The sequence below is a fragment of the Hyla sarda genome, chromosome 3 (assembly GCF_029499605.1).
Source record: "Hyla sarda isolate aHylSar1 chromosome 3, aHylSar1.hap1, whole genome shotgun sequence".
Classification (NCBI taxonomy): Eukaryota; Metazoa; Chordata; class Amphibia; order Anura; family Hylidae; genus Hyla; species Hyla sarda.
Genome location: NC_079191.1, coordinates 94,071,802 through 94,085,564, shown reverse-complemented (window position 1 = coordinate 94,085,564; position 13,763 = coordinate 94,071,802). Strand labels below are relative to the sequence as shown.

The 13,763-nt window shown below is 39.0% G+C and overlaps 2 protein-coding genes across 4 annotated transcripts in view; both read right to left on the bottom strand.

The window, feature by feature from the left end:
• Nucleotides 1-2,550: 2,550 nt before the first annotated feature.
• Nucleotides 2,551-7,452, bottom strand: ESPNL (espin like). 2 transcript variants are annotated; one of them, XR_008891043.1, is made up of 5 exons: nt 7,209-7,452; nt 6,298-6,414; nt 6,003-6,167; nt 3,007-5,203; nt 2,551-2,799 (listed from the first exon to the last, which is right to left on the bottom strand). XR_008891043.1 is itself a non-coding variant. In XM_056564642.1 (4 exons), the coding sequence occupies exons 1-4, from the start codon at nt 7,299-7,301 to the stop codon at nt 3,728-3,730; spliced, it is 1,851 nt and encodes a 616-aa protein (XP_056420617.1). In that variant the 5' UTR covers nt 7,302-7,452; the 3' UTR covers nt 2,551-3,727. The 2 variants fall into 2 exon arrangements, 1 of the variants encoding a protein (XP_056420617.1); XM_056564642.1 differs by having other exon boundaries at nt 2,551-5,203.
• The window catches only part of SCLY (selenocysteine lyase), a 63,611-nt gene continuing 57,181 nt past the window's right edge, over nt 7,334-13,763 (bottom strand). The window contains exons 13-14 of one of the 2 annotated variants that reach the window (XM_056564649.1): nt 12,112-12,173; nt 7,334-7,461 (exon numbers count right to left, since the gene is read on the bottom strand). In XM_056564649.1, the coding sequence (XP_056420624.1) occupies nt 12,131-12,173 (43 nt within the window). In that variant the 3' untranslated portion in view covers nt 7,334-7,461; nt 12,112-12,130. Of the gene's footprint in view, nt 7,462-11,901; nt 12,174-13,763 lie in introns of those variants that run through there. The other variant, XM_056564648.1, reaches the window with a different exon arrangement.

Sequence of the window (13,763 nt, the reverse complement as noted above, 5' to 3'; positions counted from 1 at the left end):
CTGGATGATCGAATCACCGCGGCAGCGCTGCGGGCGATCCGATCATCCATTTTAGTGGCCGCGATGCTGCAGATGCCGTGATCTGTATTGATCACGGCATCTGAGGGGTTAATGGCGGACATCCGCAGGATCGCGGATGTCTGCCATTACGGGCGGGTCCCCGGCTGCTATCAACAGCCGGGACCTGCCGCGCATGATCCGGGCATCGCTCCGATGCTCGCGGTTATGCTTAGGACGTAAATGTACGTCCTGGTGCGTTAAGTACCAGCTCACCAGGACCATTTACATCCTGCGTCATTAAGGGGTTAAAGGGGTACTCCACTGGAAAACATATTTTTTTTTTTTTAAATCAACTGGTGCCAGAAAGTTAAACAGATTTGTAAATTACTTCTATTTAAAATTCCTAACCCTTCCAGTACTTATCAGCTGCTGTATGTTCCAAAGGAAGTTCTTTTCTTTTTGAATTTATTTTCTGCCTGACCACAGTGCTCTCTGCTGACACCTCTGTCCATGTCAGGAACTGTCCAGAGTAGGAGAAAATACCCATAGCAAACCTATTTTGCTCCATACAATTCCTAAAATGGACAGAGGTGTCAGCAGAGAGCACTGTGGTCAGACAGAAAGGAAATTAAAATAGAAAAGAACTTCCTCTGAAACATATAGCAGCTGAGAAGTACTGGAAGAAATGAGATTTTAAAAATAGAAGTAATTTACAAATCTGTTTAACTTTCCGGCACCAGTTGATAAAAAAAAATGTTTTCCAGGGGAGTACCCTTTTAAGTATAAATAGTAGATGGCAGTAAAAAAAAAGGACAAAGTTATGGCCATCCCTAATTATAAGGAAAAAAAATTTTAGGCTCTGTTCATACCACATTCAATGTGTTTTTTTAGCATATCTCCCAGTAGGTACACCTTGAACATACTGTACATTGAACATGTTTATAGAGGCTGATATACCTGATAGATCTCAAAAGATCCTACTGGTATCTGCCAGATAAGTATACTTTATTTTACCTGTATAGGAAAGTGAAGTATTTTGATTTACTTTTTTTCTGTGTATAGGGTCCTATGAATGACAAATTCCAATGTATGGTAAACAGTGGTATATATTACGGCTTTAGGGTTTATCCCACCATATTTGCAAAAGTAGCCTCAAAATGTTGTGTAAATAGGGATACAAACTGGTCTTGAATGGTTTATTTACACATATAATCACCTTATAAAGTTGTGTTAATAGATTGCATTACCTACTGTCATAACTGTAATATAAGTTAGAACTGTACTCACCATTCTGCTGGTTGTTGGCTTTGCCGAAGCCTTGTAATGCAGGGAGTTAATAATGCATAGTGTTTAAGGGGCTATCCAGACTTTAAAAATTGACGGCCTATACTCAGAATAGGGAATAAATATTAGATTGGCGGAAGGTCCAAGCCATTGTACCCCACCAATCAGCTGTTAAAAGGGGCCACAGTGCTCATGTGATTGCTACACCCTCTTTAATTTTAACATTGTCTGCAAGCTCATTCCTATAACCAAATGCTAATATATTTGTAGAAGAGATGCAAGGTATTGCTGTGTTGTCCCATTTAAGTTAGCACCACATTCTCTTTGAACAGCTGATCGGCAAGGGTGCCTCCCCAAAAAGTGTTAGTGCAATGAGCATAGGGGGCATCCCTACTCTTTCCCAACCTATGCTGGATTGAACTTGCCCAATTTCTTATTCCCCTTGGCAATAAGTTCTGCCATCCAGGACTATAGACTATAACCAGAGAGTCAAAATATAGCCCTGGATCCTACCTCCTATAATGTAATAACTTGCAATATTTATTATATTCAAGAAATATTTATTATATACAAGAAAGGCATCAGGCTGAACGTCCCCTTGCATAGAAGAATAGCACAGATAATTGTACCTATGTACCTATAAAAACCTTTAAAAAGTCACTTCGATGTGTTAAAAGTTATGAGCAGTCAGGTTCCCCAACCAGTGTCCATAACAAGAGAGAAGCGCAAAGCTGAGCTCTTCTCTCCCCACTCTCTGTGCGTGCAAACAAGGCAGTCCGATAGACTAACATTGGGAGTATATCTCAAGTGGCACAGAGCCGGGAGAGAATGCGTATAGCATGCACTCCTCTTGGTTTGTTCTTGAGATCGGTCGATCAACACCTTTGGCACATATCTAGAGGTAGGACCCACCCTCATGATAGAAGAGTTACCCCCCTATCCAGACAACTTCTAATGGTGGGACGACCCTTTAAAACAAAATAATTTATACAAGTGAATGCAGACAAAGAGTGAATAAATATTTCCTTTTAAACTCAATTGGGAAGATGTATCAAAACCTGTCCAAAGGGAAAGTTGCTGAGTTGGCCATAGCAACCAATCAGATTGCTTCTTTCATTTTTGAAAAGGCCTCTGCAAAATGAAAGAAGCGATCTAAGTGGTTGCTATGGGCAACTCAGCAACTTTTCCTCCGGACAGTTTTTGATAAATCTCCCCCAATGAATCTATGGTCAACTAATCTCAAGACATAAGACAAGACCCTTTACATCAAGACACAATGACAAGCTCCAACACTTGCTTTTTTATTTGCTTTTATATCTGACTTTCTCCTCTTAGCTTTAGTAGATGTTGCAAGTGATTTTCTGGTTGCAATATGAAATGACATTCAAAAGTGAATTTATGTTTTACATTAGCGGATTTGCATGCAAAATACATGTATCCAGTTATACAATAGATAAACAGACAGATACGGATATACATCATACTTTTATGGGGAAATTGGATTTGGCTCCCATACTGAAAGATAAAAAAAATTACAGTTAGCAAAATCCAATAATCTAATTTACCCCCTCCCCCATAAAAGCATTGCCCCCCTAATTGTATCAATATACTGTATAGTAAATAACACATCTTACATGGTCATGGGGGGGAAAAAAAACACAAGCAGACATTGTTTTAAATAAGGGGAGCATATGCTTATGTAGTAATATCAGGAAGTATTACCGTTCTTAACTGAGAGAGTAGTGGATGCATGGAATAGCCTTCCTGTAGAAGTGGTAGCTGCAAATACAGTGAAGGAGTTTAAGCATGTATGGGATAGATATAAGGCTATCATTCATATAAGATAGGGATAGGCATAAGGTTATCCTTCATATAAGATAGGGATAGGCATAAGGCTATCCTTCATATAGGATAGGGATAGGCATAAGGCTATCACTCATATAAGATAGGGATAGGCATAAGGCTATCATTCATATAAGATAGGGATAGGCATAAGGCTATCATTCATATAAGACAGGGCTAGGCATAAGGCTATCCTTCATATAACATAGGGATAGGCATAAAGTTATCCTTCATATAGGATAGGGATAGGCATAAGGCTATCATTCATATAAGATATGGCCAGGGACTATTTTAGAATATCGTCAGACTAGATTTGCCGAAACGGTTTATATTTTTTGTCATCTAAAACATTTTACAGTAGATGATATATTATTATGAAATCTTCCTTACCACCCTTATCATATAGCCAATAACCACAATACATTACGAGAAAAAGGCAAATAGTGTATTGAGAAAAGTTTTTTGAGTCAAATATAAGGCTATTACGGTTTGCCTTTTAATGAACAAATGGTGTTGATGTTCTCTAATAGGTTTTAAATTCAGAAAGAAGTAACTGTGAAATTATACGTAGAACTAAATTGCTCCCATTAATGACAATTTTTTATGAGTCTGTGCCAAATATTTCAGCTTCCTTCTCTTTCCAGAATGAAAAGCTACGCTCAATACATTGACATATATCATGGCTATCAGAAATTTGGTGATTTCTGTTTTGCCTCACTTGCTCTGCCCCAGGACCAAAAAATCGAGATTTGATGTCCTCAAAACCATCAGACCAAGTGCGCCTTCCTGTGGCTATCTCCTGTAGGACAGTGCAGTGAAATTCTCTAGCGGTCGACCAGCCATAACGTCCCAACTGATCAAAAACTTCAAAACAAAGCAGATGCCTCATCCGCCTTTCCTCTTCTGGTAGATCCTGCTCAAGAAGTCTAAAGTATCCCAACATAAACAAGTCCAGAGTAAGACTGTCATGATTGATAGGTGTCTGGTCACTAGATGTTGCCAGCAGGTGCTCAGGTGCCTGGTGAGTTGTTGAATGTCCAGAAGAAGTGGGGACATTTGGGGATACTGAACGCCAGCTTCCAATAAGACGTTGAACTGTGGTTCTTTGCTTCAGTAGAGTTTCCAGAATTCCACCTACACGGGGGGGATCGTCTCCTTCTAAAGAATCTTTAACACTTCTAAGTTCATCGCTATCCTCAGTGTTTAGGGATTCCATGTCTTTTCCCTCGATGTGTAACATGATTTGATGGGTCCTTCCTGATGATTCATTTTTAAGAGGTTGCTTGTTGGATGTTCCATCATCAGATGTATTACCTTTGTTTGAGTCCATGTTCTCTATTGTTTGCATAATATTGGGACTATCAGTAGAATGCCCTACAGCCTGGACATGATTGTCCTTTACAGAATCCTGTGAATTTGTGGTCTCTGTAGTTGTTAGTGCAGCATGCACAGAATACGCTGACCTCTTCCAGTGGCTTAAAAACAAGAGGACAATGCGTTCTTTCCTTAATGTCCTAGATGGGACAGGAGACCCACGGAGCGAAGGAGATTCCTCTGAACTTATCCCAGAATCACTAGTGTCTTCTGGTTCTCTCTTAACTTTAGAAGATTTGACTGGAGATTCACCACGTGGTTGCTGTTGCCTCTCAAACTGAACCTTTAATCTACGTACGGATACCCCACACTGTAAAAGCTCTCTTATTGGAGAAGGTGAAGGAGACCGATTTCTTGGAGTAACAAGATTCCTTTGTATCTCCTTAGTCGTATTTGATGTACCATTAGTGGAGGACAGAAGAGTTGAGATACTACTGATCACATCTGACATACACTGACACCACTCTGGATCCTCCGTCTGCTGCAAAAGTTCAGTATTGATGCAGACATTAATCAGAGGTGTTGGGAGACGAGCTTGTAGCTTTTTAACCTGCCTCTTTAATTCCTTCTCATATTGCTGACATTCTCTGCGACGACGAAGTTCTTCCATCTGTCCATCGAATACACTGAGCTCCTCCTCAGTAACTAACTCACCATATGGACCCAGGAGGGCACTCCGTGCATGAGAATAACGTAATTCTCCCTGTAAGTAAAAATAAAATTAGAATGATGATTATCTATTATCATAACCATCTACAACATTTGGTTACTATTAGACAACGCTAGGAAGCACTCATGACTACACAACCTGTTTTTAAACCCATACCCATTCATTAATATACTGAGAAAATATTCATGGAATTTGTTTTCAGAAGAAGTAATCACAACAATATTAACCCATAACTGCTATCCAAGAACTGTCTGTAAATGTGTCTATAGTCATTGGCAGAATAACACTGGCTGGCATTTATCATTGTAGGTGTAAGTGAAGCATTTTTTACACCTTTTTTATGTGCTGATAATGAGTAGGAGCACCAAATGTATTAAATTGTCACAGAGCATTTGATAAATTTTGTGCAGGTCACATTTTCTGAAATTTCTCTCTTCACATACACCAAAAAGCTAAGCTAAGTCTGGGCTGGTGTAGTTTTAGAGACTTTTCAGTGGCTTTGCGTCTTTTCACAAAAAGACGCAGTTGATAAAACCCTTCCATATCATGTGTATTGCCAAAATCAGTGGATTGCAACTTAAAATCAGCAGAAATGTGTAAACCAAAAGGTGCAAAAAAGGCACAAATAAACCCTACTTGCACCTTTTTTGTGCCTTTTCTAGACACAAAAAACTGTCTATAGACAATGATAAAATGTCAGCCACTGAGTCTTATATAACTAGTTTAGGCATATGACAACTTAGGGAAACATGCAACTATAAAGTTCATAATGTGAAATGCAAAGTTTAGTTTGTAGAAGAGTAAATATCTAGTATCTTTCTAGTAATATTACCGGTTTGGTCTCTTCTTCCAGGTGAGATTGCAATCTACGCACCATCACCTGCCTCTTCCATTCTGGTATCGGTCTTCCTTGCCCATCATATGTAGGCACCAAGCAATCCAAATCTACTGTGGCTCCAGATTCGGACAGAGTATCTTCTGCCTGACTACGTTCTCCCTATAAACAACATAGTGGGTTTAGAAAAAAGATATTACATTTTGCCGAATGTGTTGGATTAAGATAACAATAATTTAATAAATGAAATTATGGAAGAGAAAAATATTAAGAGATAATTATTCAGACTCACAGACTGAAGAAAAATTCCAGTGATTCTTGCTTTCTGAATACACTGACTTATTTTTGATCTATCCGAGAGTTGTAATACATCTTGTAGTTTCCCTGAAGGTTCTCTACGCGTACCTTTCTGAAAAACAAAACAAAAAATGCAACTGAATGATGTGAATAAAGGATAGAAAAATATGAAATACCTTATACATGAGTAGAAATTGCATCACATCAAAATGCACAAGTGTTATTTAGGTCTAAGCATGAACTAAGGTTACAATTAAAAACTAAATGTAATATAAGTAAATAAAGTATAATGTTGATGAAGTTGTCCAGGATAACAGAAAACATTTTCTTTGGTATTGCAGATAAGATACATTCACTTAAATGGTGCTGCTATTTCTGGAAAATAGGAAGACCTATTTTTCCAATACTTTACAGCCCTTATACTACAAAAATTCAATTACCTCTTAGTCACTTCCAAACTCTCTTAAAAAGCTATACAACAAGTTCTACAAAGAAATCCAAAGTAGTACAACTGTCCGTCATAATGTAAGCATTGATATTTGCAGATGCATTGATATTTGCAGATGGTACTCAGGAAAATTCGTTGTTACATGTGGACCTAAAACATCCATAGCCCATACATAAACATGGATACCAATATTTTCATTAAAACTACTTTTTTAGTTTTTTCCCTAGAAAAGAGTGATGGTCTTCTGGAGAATAAAATAAAGCAGGTTCTTTATTTTAATCCTGGACAACCTCTGTAGGAAGTAAAAATATGATGTAAGCAGAAATAGAATATGATATAAAATAAGGTATAGCATTGATTTATGAAGAAATAATGAAACTATAGTTGCATAAGAATAAAAGAAAGAGCAATGGAAAATGTTAAAAAGTCAGAAAACCATTCCATCGGGAGTTGCGTACGGTGTTGGTGAACAATGCCGTGATCTTGGCTTTGGAAATATAGTGTCGTCCAACCCTTTTTTCAGAAACCAAAGCTCGGTCCAGGGGCTCCATATTGGCACTGGAAGGTGCATCTATAGATACTGTTCTGATTTTCGTCTCAAGGAGCAGCCATTAGGTGGAACCCTGCATTATTGGGTCATCATTTGGTTATCATCCTGTTAATCTGCAGGTCTCCTCTGCCTCACATAATCCTCCCCTTTCACGCATCTACCTGTAATGTAAATTATATTAGTCTACTGCTCCCCTCTCACTTTCACACATCATTATCCTACTTAAATATGCTTCATGCTTTGCCTCCCAAAACACCTGTCCCCATCCCCCCACCCCCAACACCAAGAACCAGACACTGTGGCTGACACTTATCCCTTCCCAACAAACCTGTCTGGCTGTGTCTCTCTCAGCTGACCTGGCTGCAATGGAAGGCACAGACGGGGGATCGTGTGGCAACAATTATTGAGGCATAGCGGAATAGGGAGGCAGGGATCTTGGTGTAGTATGTCTAGAAGGAGGGGGGCTCCATAGGTATGTGGGTTATGTTACCTGCACTTATTGTGCTACTGATTCGCTTAACTGCTTCCCCCCACCCACCGCCACTTACAAATAGTCCCCTGGACAGGTAGATGTGGAGATCATGTAACTACAAGGCAAGATCTGTGGCACATCTGATTCATTAATGAAATGAGACACACATCGAGCACCTTGGGCAAAGGTCAGTGGAAATAAAGGCTTTTCACAGCTACTACAGAACTGACAGACCAAGAGGAAGAGAGCAGGTGATGACAGAAACAGTCTATTACCTAAAGCCATTACTAGCTTTAAGGGGACATGCCAGCAGCTTTTGTCAGTGTACAATAGCACTCTTACCCAGATTCTCTATTTCAATCCATTGCTCCAACACTGAGACGTATACATTTGAAATATTATGAAAATTAGAGGATAAAGCCCAGGTGTTCCTTTGGGCTGCAGAGGTCCAGCAAAATGTTGCCCATTCACTCAAAAAAAATGCCCCTAGGCCCTCTAGTTCAGTGGATCTCAACCTTTTTCACAACTGTACCCTCAATGGGTGAAAGTATGTCCGCAGGTACCCCTCGCGCGTAACTTACGCGCAAGGGGTACCCGCAGACAAAATAAGTCATAAAGGTACTTAAAGGGGTACTCCCATGGAAAACTTTTTTAAATCAACTGGTGTCAGAAAGTTAAACAGATTTGTAAATTACTTCCATTAAAAAATCTTAATATTTCCAGTACTTTTTAGGGTCTGTATACTACAGAGGAAATGGTTTTCTTTTTGGAAAACAGTGCTCTCTGCTGACATCATGACCACAGTGCTCTCTGCTGACATCTCTGTCCATTTTAGGAACTGTCCAGAGCAACATATGCTTGCTATGGGGATTTTCTCCTACTCTGGACAGTTCTTAAAATGGACAGAGATTTCAGCAGAGAGCACTGTGCTCGTGATATCCAAAAAGAAAACCATTTCCTCTGTCGTATTCAGCAGCTGATAAGTACTGGAAGGAAAAAGATTTTTGAATAGAAGTAATTTACAAATCTGTTTAACCTTCTGGCACCAGTTGATAAAAAAAAAAAAAAAAGTTTTCCACGGGAGTACCCCCTTTAATTGCATAATGATGTGTGCTTACCTTTCTAATGCGATACTAATGCAATACTTAATCCCCCTGTGCCATTATTCCCCCTCTCTCTGATCCGCTATTGCCATTATCCCCCCCCCCTTCATCTTAATTCCCTTTTGTCATTATCCCCAATGCATGGCCAGTATTTGTCAGCAAATTGCCGTACCCCCGCACAACCCTTGGCGTACCCCTGGTTGAGAAACCCTGCTTTAGTTTACCCTACAGTGCTTAGATTGATAGGCAGAAGCCTGTACTTTCAGCCTGACCCATCCATGATAATCTTGCACAAGCAATTGTGAAGTTACAGGAGGCACTTGTGCATTGTCCTCATCTTCTTCTGACTTCCTCTAAAGACGGTCTGTGCTAGGCAAACTATACAAACGCAGGCCATAGTTTTAGGTAGAAGCTGCCCATAACTTTACAAATGCCTGCACAAGATTTCCATGGCTGGGCCAGGCTGACAGTACAGGCTTCTGCCTGTTAATCTAAGAACTATGGGCTTAATTTGGCGGGCCTAGGGGTAGAACTTTGCTTGGCTTTTGCAGCACAGGGGGAATACCTTGCGGATGTTATCACTTAATTTACATAATATTTGAAAGGATTATGGATTAAAATAAGAGAATCAGAGTAAGAAGCCCTATTGTAAACTGCCTTTAGTTTAGGCAGTAAAAACTGCTGACAGGTCCACTTTAACACTTGACCTGTGTCTGGATGGTGGACTAGGAAACTAAGGGAGCTGCTTGTGCCTTTTGGCAGATTAAACAACCCTCACTACTGGTGGACTGTCTGGGCCGTCCGGAGTCTGGTGTGTGAGCCTCATGAAACCTCTGCTCCCAACACCTCCTAACAGCTTGGTCAGAACAGCCTAGATGGCAGTAAATTTGCAGGAACTACTATCCTGATTCTCTAAGTCTCTTTTAAAGCTTGTTAAATGGGTAAATGTCTTCAAGTGCATCATAGAAGCATATTTAGTGGTCAATGATCTCTCACAAAGACATCCACTACACAAAAGTAGCCTCTGAGAGCCTTTTAGGAAAACACTGGGGGAGGCACTCTTTACAGCCTCAGTGTTGATGCGTAACAGCAATCCAACATTTCTATCTGGGTCCAATATTTAGTTTTCGTCTTTAAGTGTATTTGTCTTTATCATGTTGGCCCCAGCGTGTGATGAAGTAAGCCAGGCAAGGGACAGGAACTGAAGTGGCAGCACCATTGGTTGTATAAATAAATACTTGGAATTGTTAAATTTAAAAGTACAATAGAGGATGAGTAACAGCGATTGTCACTCACAAAAAAAAACTACAAATGTGCATCAATCTGCATCTCACAATGATTTAGTTCTCATTAACATTTAATCTGGAAATTTGGCAGTTTGCCAGAAATCTGACCCTTTTCTACCTTCATGTAGGAGTAATTTCACGTAGATCAAAGAACATATTAGAGAAGACCAAGTGAGTAACATATCCCTTATGCTTCTTCATACAATTGTAGTCCTTTAACAGGACTTAGTAGAGGGCAATGCAGAAGATAAACTAAAGACGTCAGCAGCAAAGTTTCCACAGTTAGCAAAGCGAAATATGTTGTTCAGCTCAGGGCAGAGTAAGCAAGTATTTGTACTAAATAGTCCAACGCATATACAATATTACATACAATTTCTTCTTCTAAGGAACAAGCAAATGTATTAAAATTAAGGTTTCAGCAGAAAATAACAATGTTAATTAAGCTCAACAATATAGAGATATAACATTCACAACCCATGTGCTTATAAATTTCATATCCCTGGCAGCTGTATATAAGATTACAGAGCTAAATATACTATAAATCTGTGACTTTATAGGAAACATATATAGGTTGTGTGACTATAGGCCTCAGTGTCACACACTTCTGGGTACTTAGTTTGCTTCATTTGAATGTTATCTACTTACATACTAGGAATCTAAAGTATTAGCAACATCAAATGCAACCAAATCAAGCTCAAATTACTATAGTAAGTGCCTTTAGGGCATCATATTGGTATCATGTGGGTCTGGGCCTCATGTTTCACACATGAGGGGACTATAAATGTTTTAGCAGCTAAATGTAAGGACTGTATCATCATTTCGATTTTTGATGCTGTTTGGTCATTGTCATGACAACACTGATAATGTGTAATTGTCACCTCTATGTCTTTCTACACTACTCAGTTTACTGAGATCCTATGGCTCTTAGCCCAAGAGGCTGAGATCATATTGGTATAGGAATTACTTTAAGATAGTCTAGGGTTCTTAACAGGCGGTTACAATGTCAGTATTGGGCTTATAACAGCAAAATATTTGCACAGCCCTGGCACCATAGCTGACAAAAAAAAAAAAAAAATAATAATAATAATAATAATAATAATATATATATATATATATATATATATATATATATATATATATATATATATCCAAAAGTAAAGAATTCCGTAGCACTTAAAGTTCAAATGCAAAAAAGTGGTGGATTTATTAGCCTGACGGCATAGCGACGTTTCGGCTGCCCACTTGCAGCCTTTCTCAAGCTTAACATGAGTGGTACTGACAAAGTATTTATACATTGGTTTTACATTGGTGAGATAATTAGTTACAGAAAATTAGTGCATATTATTAAAAAAAATTATTAAAAAAAAGTGTATCAGTGCTGTAAACATATACAAGTTATTTACCAGGGCAGCCAGTGTACATAAGGTGCATTAATTGTGAAATGCCCCAGTTTAAAGTGCACAATAATAGATAAAATGACATAATTACGTGCATTAATAATGATGAGGTAGGCGGAGCATACAAACATTCATTTCCGGGTAAGACAGCTCACTGTAATGGCGTGTGATGCAGCTGTTGGCTCCATGGCAGTGCGCCTGCGCGCCTGTGACGCATCAGATGCCTGGGCCAATAGAGACGGCTCTCAAGGGTATCCGTGCGCATGTTCAAGTGTCATCTGCTAACACTGAACCCCATCTTGCTTGCCGGCAAGTTGTACGGGTGGCTTAGACTTTGTCCATATGTTACAGCACTGTGGGGCGAATCCGGACGGCGCCTGAGTCTGCACTATGTGCAAATCGCACATAGGTAGTCCAACTCCTGGATGGGGCGGAGTCCCAAGAAAACTTGGGAAACTGCATCCATATCAGGATAGCGTCTACCAGAATCCCCCAGCCAGTTACCATATTACAAATAAAATGTGTGCATATATATTTATAAGAGAGACCGTACATTTGGATAATATCTGTCTTTACTTCCCAGCAGTTGTATTTTGCCTCCTCAAAAACGTGATTCTATAAAAGATGAGATAAAACATAATTAAAATCAGCTTGTAGGATGTTAAACATTGTACCACTAGATGTTATAATGCAGGTAACAGATGCCAATGAAATTCTTTAGCCAGATACATTTAGAATACCAGATACAATTAGAATACAGTAAATTCTACATTAAGCCCCTGTGGGCGGAGTGAATTGAGAGTATGGATCCAGCGGAGTTCCCGTTTTTTTAGTATGCTAGTACGGTCAACCCCATATTTTAGAGGGGGAGTATGATCTACGAGTGTAAACTTTAAATCACGCTCAGTATGGCCGGCCTCCAGAAAATGCATCGAGACCGGTAAATCTCAGCGTTTTTTTTGGATGGAGTAACGATGATGGTTGATGTGGTTTTTGAACATCAGCTTAGTTTCCCCAACGTAAATCAAGTTACAGGGGCAACTAAGTACATGAATGACATGATCCATGGTGGAAGTTAAGTAAAATTTGATGTCATATTCTCGTCCTGTCCCTGGGTATTTAACCCCTTAAGGACCAGGCCATTTTACACCTTAAGGACCAGAGCGTTTTTTGCAAATCTGACCACTGTCACTTTAAACATTAATAACTCTGGAATGCTTTTAGTTATCATTCTGATTCCGAGACTGTTTTTTCGTGACATAATCTACTTTAACTTAGTGGTAAAATTTTATGGTAACTTGCATCCTTTTTTGGTGAAAAATCCCAAAATTTGATGAAAAAAATGAAAGTTTTGCATTTTTCTAACTTTAAAGCTCTCTGCTTGTAAGGAAAATGGATATTCAAAATATATATTTTTTGGGTTCACATATACAATATGTCTACTTTATGTTTGCATCATAAAATTTATGAGTTTTTACTTTTGGAAGACACCAGAGGGCTTCAAAGTTTAGCAGCAATTTTGACATTTTTCACAAAATTTTCAAACTCACTATTTTTCAGGGACCAGTTCAGTTTTGAAGTGGATTTGAAGGGTCTTCATATTAGAAATACCCCATAAAAGACCCCATTATAAAAACTACACCCCCCAAAGTATTCAAAATGACATTCAGTAAGTGTATTAACCCTTTAGGTGTTTCACAGGAATAGCAGCAAAGTGAAGGAGAAAATTCAAAATCTTCATTTTTTACACTCGCATGTTCTTGTAGACCCAATTTTTGAATTTTTGCAAGGGTAAAAAGTAGAAAATTTTTACTTGTATTTGTAGCCCAATTCCTCTCGAGTAAGGACATACCTCATATGTCTATGTTAATTGTTCAGCAGGCGCAGTAGAGGGCTCAGAAGGGAAGCAGCGACAAATGGTTTTTGGGGGGCATGTCACCTTTAGGAAGCCCCTATGGTGCCAGGACAGCAAAAAAAAACACATGGCATACCATTTTGGAAAATAGACCCCTCGGGGAATGTAACAAGGGGTAATGTGAACCTTAATACCCTACAGGTGTTTCACGACTTTTGCACATGTAAAAAAAATTATTTTTTTTTTACCTAAAATGCTTGGTTTCCCAAAATTTTTACATTTTAAAAAGGGTAATAGCAGAAAATACCCCCCAAAATTTGAAGCCCAATTTCTCCCGATTCAGAAAACAC

Coding starts and splice junctions, on each gene's coding strand:
- ESPNL (XM_056564642.1), bottom strand. CDS start 7,301: ATGGAGCCCCTGGACCGAGCTTTGGTTTCTGAAAAAAGGGTTGGACGA. Junction 6,415..7,208: donor CGGCATTGTTCACCAACACC/GTACGCAACTCC, acceptor TTTGTTTTTCAG/AAAGGTACGCGTAGAGAACC. Junction 5,204..6,002: donor TGGAAGAAGAGACCAAACCG/GTAATATTACTA, acceptor TTTTACTTACAG/GGAGAATTACGTTATTCTCA.